The sequence below is a fragment of the Phascolarctos cinereus genome, unplaced genomic scaffold (genome assembly GCF_003287225.1).
Source record: "Phascolarctos cinereus isolate Bilbo 61053 unplaced genomic scaffold, phaCin_HiC Scaffold_726;HRSCAF=1367, whole genome shotgun sequence".
Taxonomy (NCBI): domain Eukaryota; kingdom Metazoa; phylum Chordata; class Mammalia; order Diprotodontia; family Phascolarctidae; genus Phascolarctos; species Phascolarctos cinereus.
The window spans coordinates 3,165,441-3,183,359 of record NW_027556098.1 but is presented as its reverse complement, the minus strand read 5'-3'; the positions used below and the strand labels follow the sequence as shown (position 1 = coordinate 3,183,359).

General features: G+C 37.4%; 1 protein-coding gene across 3 annotated transcripts in view; it reads right to left on the bottom strand.

Annotated features, from left to right (window-relative positions):
* Positions 1-17,919, bottom strand: part of CTPS2 (CTP synthase 2) — a 132,435-nt gene that overhangs the window by 99,447 nt on the left and 15,069 nt on the right. For all 3 annotated transcript variants that reach the window (XM_021007476.2, XM_078146091.1, XM_078146090.1), the window contains exons 5-7: positions 10,027-10,143; positions 8,288-8,371; positions 5,738-5,818 (exon numbers count right to left, since the gene is read on the bottom strand). In XM_021007476.2, the coding sequence (XP_020863135.1) occupies positions 5,738-5,818; positions 8,288-8,371; positions 10,027-10,143 (282 nt within the window). The remainder of the gene's footprint in view (positions 1-5,737; positions 5,819-8,287; positions 8,372-10,026; positions 10,144-17,919) is intronic.

The window sequence follows — 17,919 nt, the reverse complement described above, 5'->3', positions numbered from 1 at the left end:
ATGTACAGATATAGGTATAGAGGTAGAGATATATGTAGAATAAGTGCAAAATGGCTGTGACCTGACTATGAAGGCCACATCAAAAAAATATATTTTATTTCAGAAAAGAACAAGACTAAGTACCTTTTACAACTCCAGCTAGGGCAGAATTCCCAAGTAAACAAGGAATAGACTATATAATAAAAGATATGACAGATATTTTGACTATATGAAATTTAAAAGACTTTGCATTAATAAAATCAATAAAGATAATATTAGGAAAGAAATGCTAGTGAGAAAAAGTTTGCATCAAATAACACCAATAACTGTCTAAATACCTAAAACATATAGAGAATTGACACAAACATGTAACACCAAGAACCCAACAGAGAACTAGTGAAAGGATATGGAAGGTTCAAAAGAATTATAAACTATAATCCCCATGAAATATGATCTAAATCACTAATAGTAAGAAAAAGGCAAATTAAAACAACTTAAGTTTTACCTCATACCGTGCAAGTTGGAAAATGTGACCAAAAATGGCATCAGTCAATGTTGGAATGGCTACGGGATGACAAGCTGTTGGTGGTGGACACGTGAACAAACTCTTCTGGATATCAATTTGGAATTATGAAGGAGAAAAGAGTGATGAAACTGTCCCATATCTTATCCAGTAATCTCACTACTGGGCATGTAAACCATGGAAGTAAAAAAAAAAAATCCTCAGGGGCAGCTAGGTGGCACAGTGAATAGAGCACTGGCCCTGAAGTCAGGAGGACCTGAGTTCAAATCCGGCCTCAGCCCAAACACTTGACATTTACTAGCTGTGTGACCCTGGGCAAGTCACTTAACCCCAACTGCCTAAAAATAAAAATTTTTTTTTAATTTTTAAAAAAAGCAAGTGGTATGAAATAGATTGATAATTTCATATAGAATCCTTTTCATGTTCTTTTGGGTATGTTTACATAGAGAAAAAGAAATGTTCTCTCTTTTGGGGGGGTTAAGTTCCAAATTAAAAAAAAAATTAAAGCATTACTAAGTATATGTCTGAAGGTATGAGAAAAAGGAAGCAGGTTAGTCATATGGTGAGAATTAGAAACAGCTGGGTATATCATGGGACACCCTGTTTGTAGAAAGACCTTGTAGAAGCCTCCAACACACTGGAATCCTTCTATGAAAGCCTTTAAGAATAATGTAGATGAGAATCACACAAAAATGAGAAAGGACAGAACTGCAATCTTTCTCAAAGCAGACAGACCCATCCCACCCCATACCCCCAAGCCTGATGAAATCAACTTCACCAAAGTTATACATTTTCCTGTACAGGGTATCAAATGCCTTTCCATTGGCATCTAAGCAAATAGAAGAAAGTTACATCCATTTAGTATGTGCCTGAAAAGGCAGAAATTGTGTAGCATATGGCAATGTATGTGACACATCTATGGATCGGGGGAAATTTAGCAATCAAAAGGATCTTAACCCGTCTAGATGTTTGACAGCTTGATAGCTCAGAAACACTGCATGTCATTTTAATATTTATTCTAGTCAAAATGTCACTGTTAAACCTACTGTCACTAGGTTTCATGTGTAATAAAAAAAATTCTATAATTAGATAACTTTGCTGACTTATGCAAGATTTGCAGGCATTATTTAAAAAACACACATATGAAAATTCATCAATCCTAGAAGGTACAACACAATAAAAGCAGTAAGTTTTATCATTTACTATCCTAGAATTCCTTACCTTCTTAACCTTCTGTCATTCCCCATCCTGTGGGATCCACTTCTACTATTCAATTCATGCCTATTCCAAGTCAAGATTGCTGAACTTCTTGACAGTCTCACACTCACTCACTCTCTCTCTCACACACACACACACTCACACTCTCTCTCTCTCTCTCTCTCCTCCCTCCCTCCCTCCCTCCCCTCCCTCTCTCTCTCTCTCTCTCTCTCTCTCTCTCTCTCTCTCTCTCTCTCTCTCTCTCTCTCTCTCTCTCTCTCCCCCTACTAATTTCATCTGATTTATGGTGTATAAAATAAGTTACATACTTACTGATGCTTGACAATCCTTCTCTGATTTGCTATTTTGTCCCCCACAGTGACCACCGCAAATATTTTCCTCCCATGTCCTTAACTACCCCATTCTGACTTGCAATAAATGATTTAGCCTCCTACATCATTGGACTTCTCTGGTATGGATTCAACTCTGACAAATAACCTTCTGAATATTATCTGGTCTCTTCACTTCAAAGAGGCCAAAGCCTTGTGGTTCTCTCTAACCTCTTCCCCTTTATTGATTTAACTGATATTACTCCCCTCCAGATTGGATGACTCTATCTGACAAATAGGTCAGGTGCTTTCTCACCTCTGAGGCCTTTAACTCATTACTATTCCCTAAACCTAGAAAACCTAGAATGGGATTAAACACAGTGATGTCCTGCCAAAAATAAAGGAAGAAAGACATGAACAACAATGAAGCATTTAAATAAAATTCACAGAAGTGATTAAAAGGATCAGAGCAGACCCTTGTTCACAAGGCAACAGAGAGAAGATAAAGCTTTGGAACTAACAAGCTGATTAGAGTATGTGCTTTTTTAAAAAAAATGTTTACATACAAGCACTGTGAATCAATCCAGTCACAAAACCTCCCAAGCAGGGAGAGCTAGAAGAGTCCAGGACAAATCATAAAAGCATATTAGAAAATGGTTCTGGCTGAACGTTATAATTATTTTATTTTTATTATTGTTGTTATTAATGTTATTTCTGGGTGAAGAAGGTCAATCACCCAATCCCAGAGATTAAAATGAACAGGAGCTTTTAGTGTGAATGCGAAAGGTATCCTTATCAAGGTTTTCATCAGACTCCAAGGCAACACTATTGGGGCTGACATTAAGAGCTGGTTTTGTCAGGTATGTTGTAGAAGGGAAGGCATGTCTGTTCACCTAGAAGTGGAGCTAGATGGCTTCTGAAATCCCTTTCAGTTCCTGAGACTCTGTGAGATTATATTAGATTGCTTTCATGTTAAAAAAAAAAAAGTTGTACATAATGAGTTTTGTGGTTTCACACAGAGTTTTTTCTATTCTCTGTATATGGAAATGTTCATGTTTGTTGGTGTCTGTGAAGTTCAGAATAATTAAAAAAATTAATAAATCATTAGAGGAAAAATAGGAGTGGTACAAAGTTTTCCAGAATTAATTAACAAAAAAGGAAGAATTAACAAAATATATCACACATACTAATTACCCAAAATATTCCCTTGAACTTCTTGACATACTCAAAAGTAGTCAACTACTTCACAGATAATTCTGTTTGGTTTGGTTTTTTTTTTTTGGCTAGGCAATAGGGTTCAGTGACTTGCCCAGGGTCACATAGCTAGTAAGTGTCAAGTGTCTGAGGCCAGATTTTAACTCAGGTCCTCTCGACTCCAGGGTCAGGGCTCTATCTACTGCACCACCTCACTGCCCTGACAGAATTCTGAAACAATAGGTAGGAGACTTAGAAGCTCAAGGCCAGGGAGTGCTAGAGAAGACTGGGGGGGTTCTGAAGGTAAGATATGCTTGCTTAGACTTTAGAACAGTATTCTCCAATTTGTGGCAGGTCAAAGTTTTCCAGTAACTCTCACTCTTGCCCTCTAATGCCGACTAAGCTCTAATCATCAGTTAGTTCTGCATTACAACTGACCTAAATCCCTCAACCAAAAAATGCTTAATGCATGGGCACGAATGAACTAACAAGGTGGGAAGGTGGACAAAAAAAAAATTAAGAAATGATAATTTTTGAAAGGGTCACTAAGGCAGACTTGCAGAAGGAAAAAACATCCAAATAATCAGACCAAACAATAATAACTCAAGTAACAACACATACCTTATACATCAATTCAGGATCTACAAAGCACTTTCTTCTCAACTGAGATAACTCATGAAATCTGATACACTGGATCAAGAGACTGCAAGATTTGAGTTCAAATCCCACCTCAGATACTTACTACCTATTTCACCCCAACCACGTCACTTAATCTAAGTCTCAGTTGCCTGACTTGTAAAATGGAGATAATAATATTAGTACCCACCTCACAGGGTTGTTCTTGATGTTCTAATGAGGTAAAATGTATAAAGCAACTCTACAAGCCTTAAAGTATGTGATAATTTTTAGCTATTATTATACCCAATTTACATGTGAGGAAAGTGAGGGTCAAAGAGACTAATGGGGGCAGCTAGGTGGTGTAGTGGAGAGAGCACTGGCCCTGGAGTCAGGAGGACCTGAATTCAAATCCGGCCTCAGACACATAACGCTCACTAGCTGTGTGACTCTGGGCAAGTCACTTAACCTCAATCGCCTCACCAAAAAAAAAAAAGATGTATCAGAAGAGAAATTTGAATCCAGGTTCTAATGAAAATAAGGGAAGACAATGTGTATTCCCAAATTCAAGATTCTTTGATCTTGGGAAGGGGCTTTGTTGTTCCATAATAGCAGGCAAGAAAGATTTGTCTAGAAGTTAGACTGCAACAATTAATGCTATCACACACTTTATGAATGCTCATCTGGAAGGTCCCTCAAACCTACAGAAGTTAGGGAAGGAATGAAAGAAGAAAGGGAGAGAGGGAGGAAGAAAGAAGAGAGGGAAAGAGGGAAGGAAAGAAAAAAGGAAGAAAGGAAGAAGGAAAGCAGGGCAAGGAAGAAGAAAGGGAGGGAGTAAAGGAGGGGAGGGAAGAAGAAAGGAAAGAAGGGAGGGAGGGAGGGAATGAAGGAGACAAAAGGGAGGAAAGTTGGGGAGGAGCATATAAGCACCTACACGGTACCGTGCTAAACGTTTTACAAGTATGATCAACAGTTCTTGGAGGTAGGTATTATTACTATTAACCCCATTTTACATTTGAGGAGACTGAAGCAGGCAGTGGTTAAGTGACTTACCCAGAGTCACACAGCTAGCAAGCATCTAACTGGATTATGAACTCAGGTCTTCTTGATTCCAAGTCCTGTGCTCACTGGATACATAGAGCCACCTAGCTGCTACTACAAAGTCTAGACCTCTAGAGATGAGAGTGTGAATTAACTCGTCTGGCGAAAACATGGTTTTGATTTTGTTTTGTTTTTTTCCTCCCACACAAGTTACTGATCAGAGAAAAGGCAACTTGAAGTTTGAAGCCTAGGGAGAAAGGGGGGCAGACAGCAGGGCTCATGATACCATCCCCAACCGTTAATCAATCACAGAAATAGAGACTATGACATAAACACTCACAAAACTAAATTAACCCTTTCTTAGCCTGGTGAAAGGATGCTTTATTTTACAGGACTTTTCTTGGCTTTTATGCTGCATAACCTTGAGTTTTCTTATCTTCATATATCTTCTGCAAATGGTAGGGGGAAAAGACATGGTCTGGTTTACGGTTCAAGATGCCTGGGCACTGAACCATAAACAAGATGTTTGCCCTGACCTTAAATCAAGATCTATTGCATTATGGGATTAGAAATCCCATCATTTATTTCTGGCTATAACCAGAAGGTGATGCATTAGGCAATGTAACTTCTACTCCATCTGTGAAACTGGTATAATCAAACCTATCCCTCTAAAGGGGGGGGGGAGAGGGAGGGAGGAGGGGGAGAGAGAGAGAGAGAGAGAATGCATAGTATTATGAATTCCCTAAAGCCTTCATTTGTCTGTCAGCAAAAGGCTGTGAAAACATCCCGCAGTACATTGAGGGCAGCACCATATTGGCATGGAATATGGGAGCAATGAAATCCAGAGGGCAGAACCAACCTGCTCAGGTTCCACATGGCAAAACATGGATATCTTTTCCTTTACAGCCATTTCAATGGGCTTTGAACTTCTGCACACAATCTGTATCAAAGTCAACGAGGTACAAATCAGTCATCAGGAGAACAGGAGATAAAATGCAGTGATACAGAAATAAATCATTCACTTTGTGACCTAGAAAGGAGCATGCTCTTTTCTGTAAGAGACTTTGAAGCTGGTCCAAATCATGAACAAATGCATTAATAGTAGTGACATTTATACAGTACATTAATTTTATGGGGGTAAAATAACTTTATATCCATTGTCTCATCTGATCCTCATTTTAAAAAGTCCTATGAGCTGGTATGCAAGAATTGTAATCCCCATTTTACAGATAAGGAAAACTGAGGCTCAAATAAAGTGACTTTTCTAAGGTCACACACTTAGGAGCTAAATTAGGATTTAAACCAAGAATTTCTGACTCTAAATACAGTGCTCTACTTAACAGTATACCAAATCTGTGGATAAGGCCCTGAATTCCAAAGTAACTCATATATGCATGTGTTGATATATAATTATATAATACATAAATTCAGATATAATGATAACTAAAGTTATCCTATGAGAATCCTGATCAACGCAATCACCAGCCATGATTCCAGAGGACTGATGATGATCCCCTGACAGAGAGGTAACAGCCTTAAAAAGGACAAAAACATGAGTTTTGGATAGGGCCAATGTGGGGATTTGTTTTGCTCGGCTGAACATATTTGTTACAAGAGTTTTGTTTTTCTTTTGTTTTCAGGGGAGGTAGAAGGGAAAAAATAATGCTTGTAAAGAGAAGAAAGTGTGATTTAAAAATATTTCAAAAAACAGAACATGTTTAAACATTGCTTCACTAAAGATGAGATCAAGACTATTATGAAAGGATTTAGATTACTTATTATCTCAAGGCATTGTAGTTTAAACCAGAAATAATATTTGAGTAATGAGAGGTACTAAGTAGTTACTTCAGGAATACAAAAAGGTATCTTAAGCAGGGTTACTGTACTGAGGGAAGGCCTCCACATTCATTGTGGGAGACTCAGTTCTCAAAAGATAGGTCTTACTGTCAAACTATCACCAAAAACAGATAATGATGATGAAAATAATAATAATAGCCCACTTCATATAATATACAATATCATATAATGTAATATATGTGCATATTTTATGTATTGTATATACAATCTATTTTATATATTTTGCTTATTGTATGTTTTTATATCTATAACTGTTTATATATTATGTATCATATTTTATGTATTCATATAATTGTATGTTATATGATATAACACATAACATTACATAATTTTATGTATTATGATAATATACATTTAAAGACATCATATTTAATATGATATATAATATACATATGAGGACATCATACATAATGATATATCATATAGTACCATATAATAATATAGCACTTCAGGGTGGGACAATGGAAGGGTAGTATATTAAAGTGGAAATAACTGAATTTAGTGTCAGAAGATTCACATTCAATTCCTGGCTCTGGCACTTTGTACCAGTGTGACCTTGGGCAACCTTGTCTGCTGCTCCAACTGTTAAATGAGGTGATTGGCCTATATGACCTCTGAGGTCCCATCCAGCTTGACATCTATGATCCAAAGAGAATGTAAATGCTTAGTTGAGGAGTAGGAACAATACCATACTTTCCGGCTTCCAAACACAAAAGGTATACAGCTATAAAATGTGTTTTACAACTAAGAGACTTCTTCTAGTTCAACCTCTTAACTCTAAACGAAGCAACTGAGGCCCAGGGTGATGGAGAGACTTTCTCAAGATTAAATAATTCATTAGTGGTAAAGTTGAGAGCTAAACCCCAGGTTTTCTGACTCCCCATGTTATGTTTTTCCCTACTATCCTGCCCCAACATGTAACTGTGGGTATGCTGTTCTACTGTTGTCATAGATTAAGCAATTTGGGTGAAAAATGCTACAGAAATTAAACCCTTTACCCATTCTCACTAATTTAGCAGGTTAGACATCAGCCCAGAAACGAAAAACAACTTTGAGGAACTTAAGAACTCTAATCAATGCAATAATCAACCATGTCTTCAAAGGACCTTTGATAAGTTATGTTACCTACCTCCTAACATAAAGGTGATGGACTCAAGATGCAGAATCAGTCATACATTTTTGGATGTGGCCATTGGGGAGGGGATGAATCTTGTTTCACTCTGCTAGTTTATTATAAGGGGTTTTTTTTTTCCTTTCCCAGCTTTTAATTGGAGGTTGGGAGAAGAGAAGTTAGCAATAGTGATCCCCCAAAGAGGCATTTCTTTAAATCCACAGAAGTTAAAAAAAAAAAAAGCAGACAAGTAGGGCAGTTTTGAAAGTAATATGTACAATTTATTATATGCTTTTTTTTTAAGTTATTGGCATGAAATAGAGTTCCATGATTCCTTATAAAATCTCTTTGGGTTTTCTGCTATGTATATAGAAACGCTATTTTTGAGGGAGTGCCTAAGAATTCAGATTTTTTTTAAAATTCAAATAAACAAAAACTTACCAGGTCAGGAGACAATCCTAAGCCTCTCAATGCCCTAACACTATTTTGTGTAGGTTTGGTTTTCTGTTCTCCAGTAGCACTGGGCTGAAAGAGAAATGTTAAAGGCTGAAATTTTAGCAACGTAGGATGGCCCTACCCAAGACAAAGAATAAAGAAATACATACAATAATTATGTCCACCGTGATCAAATAAAGTGGATATCTGGACAAACACCAGTGAGTCTGATCATCACAGACAAGTAATTTAAGCACCCTATAACTCTCCAGATTGAAATAGAAAATCAGGGGAAAATGAAGCACTTCTAAATCAGCTTTTTTGGAGATATGATTTAACTAAGCAATAACTATCTCAACTATCCATTTCTTTTAACCTGTAAAATCATAGCCTCCAATTGCTTATAACATAATTACTTTTCCACTTGATAGCTTAAGACAGAAGTAGAGCCTATTAAAATTTGGCTATCTCTGGCAAATATAACTAAAAGTCTGTTGTTTTTTTTAAACTAATTTATTTTTAGTTTTCTACATTCACTTCCATAAGATTGTGAGTTTTAAATTTTCTCCCCCTCTCTCCTCCTCCCTTCCCAAAACAGCATGCAATCTGATATAGGCTCTACTTATACATTCACATTAAGCATATTTTTCCATTAGTCATGATGTAAAGAACTGGAACTAATGGGAGGAACCACGAGAATGAAGCAATAACACAAAATGGCAAAAAAAAAAAAAAGGAGAGCAAATAGTATGCTTCCATCTGCATTCAGACTCCACAGTTCTTTCTCTGGATGTGGATAGCATTTTCCATCATGAGTCTTCTGGAATTGTCTTAGATCCTTGCATTGCTGAGAAGAGCCAAGTCTATCAAAATCAGTCATCGAACAATGTGGCTGTTATTGTGTATAATATTCTCCTGGTTCTGCTTACTTCACTCAGCATCAGTTCATATAAGTCTTTCCAGGTTTTTCTGAAGTCTGCCTACTTTCTTATAGCACAAATAAATAACTTTTCAGGATAAGTGGATGTGAATTAGCTAAGGCTTCTTTTGTACCAGTGTTCACTAATCCAGGCTTCAGAGGAGGACAATATAGATAATATCAAATTTTCTATCAAGTGCCTCCCACGGAAATCTTATCACAGATCTCAGACACATGTTGGGAGGGAGAGTGGGATGGGTCTGAATCCAATACTAAAAAGCAGAATGCACAAAAAAGACAGAATCATCTTTTTAAGTTTATATACTTCACTATCACTGGTGGTAAAAAATTTTGTAAACAAGTGAAAATTTGCCATGGACCTGCATTAAGAAAAAAAAATCCACTAAAGTGAAATATTTGTGCTGCAAAGAAGTGACATTTATCTGCAGTGGCTTCTTGCTTTATTTTGTAAATAAATTTATATATTATGTGCAAATAGCTAACATCAGCAGCATCTGGTTCAACTTTTAAATCTTCAATACAGGCAAAGGATAAAAGCCCACAAAAACACTAAAAAATTAATAATAATAATACCTTGAATTTGTATAGCACTTGAAGGTTTGCAAAGCTCTTGACATGCATCTTCTCACTTGATTCTCACAACCCTATGAGGTATGGGCTATTATTAATCCCTCATTTTACCAATGAGTAAAACTAAGGCTCAGAGAGATCAAGTGACCTGGTCATGGTCACAGAGCTAGTGACTGAGGTAGTATTTGAGTCCAGGTCTTTCTATCTCCACATCCAGCACTCTCTAAAAGCTTACCTGTGGTACAAGGCTAACATGGATATTACAGAAGTTCTCTCTTTTTGCCTTAAATTGGAATTGTCTGAACGCTTCAACAAATGGCATGCCTTCGATGTCTCCAATAGTGCCACCCAGCTGGGAAAACAAAAAAATAAGAAGTTAATACTTGATAATTTGATAACAAAGGAATGACAAAAAATGTAGAATGGCCAAGACCACTGACCACCGAAAGCATTCCTATTCCTTTGTGACCAAGTGCTACACGTTTTTGAGGAGTATAAAAGCAGAAAAAAATGAGAAAAATCACGCTGGGTAGGCGATGAGTTATAAGACAGATGAATAAAAAGGAGAGAGATTAGAGCAGAGGAGAAAGCAATGAAGGAGAAGAGAAGGGAACCAAAGGGGGCTGGGAAGGGAGGAGAGGAGACAGATAAGATGGAGTGGGTTTAAAGGAAAGAGACAGGATACACAGGTAGATGGAAAGAGTCCAGGGATGATGATAAGGAAGAAACTGCACCAGGTAGATAAAAGCAGATGCTAGCAGATGCGGCAACAGCAAAAACGCTGGAAGCATCGGGGAATTCTAGCAACATCAACACAGCTGAATGTAATTATCCATGTCTATTAGAAAATATTTGAAACATTTTCCCTACATTCCGTTCAAAAAATACTTTCAGGTCTGTCCCTACCAGAAGTAGTCATTTGATCTGTCCCTATTGCCTCTAAGATAAAATAAAAACTTCTCATCCTGGCATTTTTTAACTTTCAAATCTTTAAAGGCCTTACACATTCTGCCTCCAACTTGTTTCATATTCCTCCCTTTTCAATCCCTCTATTTATCTCCCAGTCAAACTGGGTTATTGCTATTCTCTGAAACTGGCATTCAGTTGCCACCACCACGCACCATAATCCTTACAGCCATCCATCCTGAAGTCACCTTCCCCTTCTCATTCCCTTTCCAAAGCTAAGCATGCTAAGTCATAAAGTCTTCCTTCACAAGTGTCATATACCCACTCAGCTTTTCTTTGCTTCCTTCTAGGTTTTCTTCTGTTCTCTGCTGTGCATTTTTTTACTTTATTTTTTTCCTGCCTTCCTCTTCCCCCCCCCAAGAAGGCAACAAACATGGCTATATATATATATAGATAGATATCTATAAACATACACATATGTATACACATATGTAAGACCTATACTATGAGTATTTCCACTTGTCATCTCTTTCTCTGGAAGTGTCAAATTATTTTTCATTTATATATTATTCCCACCCACACCCTTCTACACATACCCCCTCAAAAAAATAAAGTTCTTGAAGACTTTTTTTTGTCTTTGTAACCTACACATCTAGTACAGTGCTCTGTACACATTAGGTCCTTATTAATTAAACAGCAATAGGATATAATCATTCTAGAAATGTCACCTATGTGGTTTTACCAGAAATACTTTAAAAACTGAAATAATTCATCTCAGTCAAAAATTAATTTAATTTTAAATTTGGCTAGAATCTTAATATTGAAGTGTTTATTAAGGCCTGGGCTGAGGGCTGTGGAAGATACAAAAGAATTCTAAAACAAAAACTCCATATGCTCCTTGAGTCCAAGGGCCATGCTAAACACTTTTAGTATCTTCCAGGTTACCTATTACATACAGTAAGAGTCCAATAAATGTTTATTAAATTAGATTAAGTAAATTTGCAATCTAGACCGAAGCATAAATAAAAAAGCAAAATGCAACAAATTAAATAAAAGTAAGTGCTACGGAAATGCAGCAAAGGGAGCTAGATTACTGAAGGATGTGTCTGGTAAGGCCTGATGGAAAAGGTGGACCTTGAACAGTCCTGCTATGAAATCGCCTACTCCCATCACTCTAACTCTCACATCTATGAAAGTCTACAAATGGGATTAAAGGCCCCTTCTCTCTTTTCTAACCTTCAATTGCATTTTCAACTGCCTTATATTCACAGATGTTGTGAGGCCCAAATGGAATGGAAATTCCATTAACATGTGTGTTGTGAGCTCAAATGTAAAGCACTTTGTAAACCTTAAAGTGTTATATAAATACCAAATATTATTGTTGTTATTAGCCTCCAGTCACCAGGCCTCCAGTCTGATGATGACTTCATTGCCTAAGCCTTCTACTGAACTGCTGATTAACTCAAGCAATATTTAGAAAGGGGGCAGCAAGGTGGCACAGTGGATAGAGCCCCTGCCCTGGAATCAGGAGGACCTGAATTCAAATCCAGCCTCAGATACTAGTTATGTGAACCTGGGCAGGTCACTTAACCCCATTCCCCACAGTTTCCTCATCCGTAAGATGAGCTAGAAAAGAAAATGTCAGTATCTGCCAAGAAAACCCCAAATAGAGGTCACAAAGAATGGGACAGGACTGAACAACAAAAAAGTTTATAGAGCCATACTGGAGGGTGCTGGTAAAAGTTTAGCAACTGGGCTAGGGGAGTAGGGGGTGGGAAGTAAACAAACACTTTTAAATTTAATCTGCATCATTAACACTTTCTTAAATCTAGAGATATTCAACAAACAATAAATCAAGCCCTAATTTCTAGTGATTGCTAATTTCTGAGGTGTAAATACACTGAAAACTTAACAATTATTGTTCTAACACACCCATACCTATATATCTACTTTCATGTCACCTCAAATTTGGCATGTTTAAAACCAAATTCATTTTTCCCCTCCACCAGAGAAAGAGACTTTCCACAATTTTTATAGTCATCCATCCTGGATCCATCTCTTTCCATAAGCAGGCACACTAAGTCATCTGGTCTTCCTTCGATAGTCGCACATCCCTGTCCCTAATTCTATGTCTTCATCTCATCACACCCGGATTATTGCAGAGAACTATGTGTTCTGCCTCCAGGATCTCTCCTCAAAACCATTCCCCAGTACTGCCAAATTAGGCTTTCCAAAATATCAGTTTCATCATATGACTCGCCTGTTTAAAAAAAAAAAAAGGCTCCAAGGCTCCCCATTGTCTACTAGACAAAGTCCAAACTCTTTAACCTGGCATTCTGAAATCTACAATCTTGATGATAATCCAACTTGTCTCCTACTACTCCTGAGCATAAACTATAACCAGCCTTGTTTACTCACCGTCCCAGGAACAAACCTTGCTTATTCCCTCTTCCAAATCTAAATCTAATCTTTCCCTTTACCTTTTCTATCAAAATTCTATTCTATCATTCAAAGTCCTTCTCAAATCTTAGCTCCCATATTAATGATGAAGTAAATAACTCATGTCCTAACAGAGATGTGATGGACTCGGGGTGCAAAATGAGACATACAAAAATGTTCAGACATGGCCGATGTGGGACTTTGTTTTGTTTGACTATGCCTATTTCTTACAAGGGTTTTTTTTTTCCTATTTTTTCAGTTGAAGGGAGAAGGTTAGGAGGAGGAATGGGGGGAGGGGAGTGCCATCCATAGTTCTGCCAAAAATAAGAAATAAAAAGGACAAGAAAAGAGAGCCATTGAAGCATGTAAAAGAAAATGTAAAAGAAAAAAAATGAATTGAAGGAAGCTCTGAAAGAGGGACAGAAAAGCAAGATAACTTTGAAAGTAGAATGTTAAAATTTATTTTATAGGCACACTTTTAAAATATGTGTTTTAGGTTATATCATACCAATATTAATATTTATTTTATATTTATATAATTTGATATAATATATTGATATATTAAATATATTTCTGTTATAAAATATGTATTTTTAAAGGCAAGTTGTATGTAACAAAGAGTCATATTTTCACAGTCTTTTTTTATACTACTTTATACACAGAAATGCTTTGGGGGCGGTGAGGCAATCGGGATTAAGTGACTTGCCCAGGGTCACATAGCTAGTAGGTGTCAACCTGCAGATTTTAAAACACTCCTGACAACGCAAGCTCACAAAGAGGTTTTTTTTGGCTTTGCAAAGATACCAATCACTTTTTTTGCCCTAACCATATGCAACCATATAGTGTTATAAATATTTGTATTACATCTTGTTCCCTCCCCCCCAAAAAAGAAGTCAAGATCCTTGAGAACAAGAACAATCATATATTTTCTGTCCTTATCTTCTCCCAGCACTCCCCTCCTGCCACTTCCAGTGCCTGACACAGTAGTAACACATCTCGTAGTCTCTCAAATATTTTTTAAATGAATGATGGGTAGGATCTAGATAGGCAGAGAGGTTAGAAGAAAGTGTTTCATGTGGGGGAAAAAAAGAAGAAAAGGAGGTAATATTTTACCCTGAATAAACATCATTTACATAATCAAAATCTCAGAGTCAAATAACCTTATCCAGTTATATTATGAGAAGTATTGCTATTACTCTAATTATGAATCAATTACAAGACCAAAGATCAATTCCAAATAGTCTACTACTAAAATATGAAGCTAAAATGAAATTTCTCTTCTTACCTACCTATAGATCATACCATAAATACATGTAGGATTCACAGCTAGAATAGGCCAAGATCATCACCCAATCTAATTGCCATATTTTACAGATAAGGTAAACTGAGAAGTTAAGGGTTTAGCTCAAATTCATACAGGTAATAGTAGAACTAGAACTCAGATTCTAGTATTCTTGCTACCATGTACTCTTGCCATAAACTATATTTCAAAAAAATAAATAAATAACAACAATACCTCCTTATCTTCTCATCCAAGTTTGCAATGGCTGCTGAAAAGGCATTTTTCAGATCAAGGGGAAAAGGCATGATGAGATACGCCACTGGTTATTTCTGCTACTGACACCAGTTAAAACAGCAAGCCCCATGAGTGAAGTTGATTTGAAAAAGCAATAGTGAAATTATATCTTTTTTTAAATACCAGCAGTGAACAAAATGTTTTTATAACATTTCTTAATAATTACCACTGAGTTAAATTAAATAACATTCTACACTGTATTTTCAAGAACAAAATGTCATTATTTTAATGCTGGTATGGATCATTTTTTTTTTTGGTGAGGCACTTGGGGTTAAGTGACTTGCCCACAGTCACACAGCTAGTGAGTGTTATGTGTCTGAGGCCATATTTGAACTCAGGTCCTCCAGACTCCAGGGCTGGTGCTCTATCCATTGCGCCACCTAGCTGCCCCAGGATAATTTTTTTTTAAGTTTTCAATTAGTCAGGCATGGTGGCACATCACTGTTACCTGGGAGGCTGAGGAGACTGGATCACTTGAGCTCAGGAATTCTGAGCAGCAATAGGGCAAAGCTGGCCCTGTGTCTAAATTAAGTCTGGCACTCATATGAAGGAGCCTCCAGGAGTGAGGGGTCACAAGGATGCCTAAAGAGGGGAAAACTGACCCAAATCCGAACTGGAGCAGGTCAAAGACTCCATGCCAACTGACGGCTTCCAACTTAGCTGAGATAAGAAGCTGTTGTGCAGTCATTCTAATCGTGTCTGACTCTTTGTGACCCCATCTGAGGAGATAGGAAGACCTCCTCTCCAAAAAAAAAAAAAATTGAAATTTTTAACAAATGACAAACTGATATAATCAAACTACATGGTAGAAATCCCTAGGAACATAATTTGCAACCAGAAAAAGAGAAGGGGAAAGAACAATGTACAAAAAGATAACCTGTCAATTCACCAGGGCACAACATTCTCAATTAAAAGCATAATAGATTTAAAAAATATGCTTCAGGGGGAAATTACCTGAATGCAAAAATCAAAACAGCTCTCCACATAGCTAATGCTGGTTCCTAAGGCATTCCTAAGGCATCAGATTCTGAAACTAAACCTTTAAAACTTATCTGCTTCTGCACTCACGTGGCCAGGAATGGAACTGCATACCATCCTGTCAACCAACTAGAAAGCTTTCATTTTACAACACAGGGATAAAGTCAAGTGCAGTCTTCCTACCAAGAATCTTTCAGTGTTATTACTAGTGTATTTCTAAATCCTAAGTTCTTCATCTCGCCCCACTCCCACCTCCTAAGGTCAGGCAAACAAATTCTGTACGAATTATTTAAATTATTCAGATTTTTAAGATGGTCTAATGGCTTCACCTCTGGGCCTCAACTTGCTATCCCACTGCTACCCTAGTTGATGAGGAGATATCTATCTATCTATATCTCGCTATAATCTATCTTACCATCTATCTACAGATGCCTATAGATAGATATGTAGATCTAGACAGATAGATAGATAGATAGAGCTCTATAGATGGGTGGTAAGAAGGATAGATGGTAGATCAATTGAGAGATGATACATCAATTGACAGATAGCAGATCTATCTATCAATATAGCAAGATCTATTGATAAGTAGATGGTGGTGGTGGTTGTCCTTTGTTCTTGAAAAGGACCAAAATGACATCACTACATTACAGTCAAGTTACAATGTGTCCTACTGTGGCTGATCAGACCAATACAAGCTCGGAATGCTCTACCACAGTTCAGATACAAACAGTCCACAGGAACATTTGGGGTATATTCTCTAAATCTGTGTATCTCGTGTTTCTTTTGAGCTACTTCAATTCTGCCTTGCTCACAGAGCATAGGACCTTCTCTGATGAGGGAATGCCACATTGGGCAGTCCTGTGCCAATGTCTCCCTTGTCATGCCATCAATTCCAGAGTTCTTAAGATGGACCTTGAAAGTGTCCTTGCATCGCTTTTTCTGACCACCATGGGAGCACTTGCTTGATAAGTAGATAGATAAGAAACAGATATAAACAGATCTATCTACAGATATAGAGACAGACAGAGAGGCAGATATCGCCTCAGCTGGAGTGACGGTGATTTAGGGAGTAGAGGTCAAACAAGGAGTCAGCAGACCAGGGTTTAACTGTTAACTGAGAGATTTATTATCTGTGCGATCACAGACCAATCATGTAACCTCCTGGCACCTGCTCCTTCATCTGAAAAAATAGGAATAATAATATACTTCCTACTATCATCTATCTTCTATCTATAAATGCCCATCTCTATAAAGAGATGATAGATGGATATCTCTCAAGCAGACTATGTCTCTGAGAAACAGCATTTCATAGGGGCAATTAGGTGGCACGATGCATAGAGCTCTGGCCTTGGAGTCAGGAGAACCTGAGTTCAAATCTAGCCTCAGACAGTTGACACTTACTAGCTGTGTGACCCTGGGCAAGTCACTTAACCCCAACTGTCTCACCAAAAAGAAAAAAAAATAGCATTTCAAGTATAATCACAACTAGAATATTCATAGAATGTATAATGTTAGTGTAAAGGAGTCAGGGCAGTCTGATGGGAAGATCATGGGAGGTCAGCAGCATGCTGAGTGGGAAATGCTTAATTAACCATTGGCTCTCCAAAAACAAAATGGATACTCAACACACTGTTATGTTTAGTCTTTATTATTAATATTTTCTCCATCACTTTCTTAAGTCTAGATGATCAACAAAACAATAAATCGAGCCCTGATTTTTAGTGTGTGACAATTTCAAGATGTAAATGCTAACTCTGAAAATTTTTTAAATTGCTAGAGTAGGTTCAAACTGACTCCAGTGTAGCCCTGCTGGATTTGGACTAGATAATCACCTTAGAAGGTCCTTTTCAGCTTTTAATTTTATCATCCTTTAAATCAGATTTACTTTCAGGGTCTGGGCTAGAGGTCCTATAATACAGCTCAAATCCCACCATCTACAGGATGCTCTTTCCAGCCCCCACTGCCCCTCCCAACTTCTACATTGTCTCCTCTAAGATTATCTCCTATTTACATTGTCTACATCTGCATGCTGGCTTCCTCATTAGAAAATGAGTTTCTTAAGGGCAGGGGGACCTTGTTTTTGCCTTTTTTTTTTTGTATCCCTAGGGCTTAGCATGATGCCTGCCACATCTAATAGATGTTGAGTAATTTAAATACATCAGTCAGCTTTATTGGACAGCATATTTTCTTCATTACCTATTAAAATGTATTTCCTAACCTCCAAAGTCA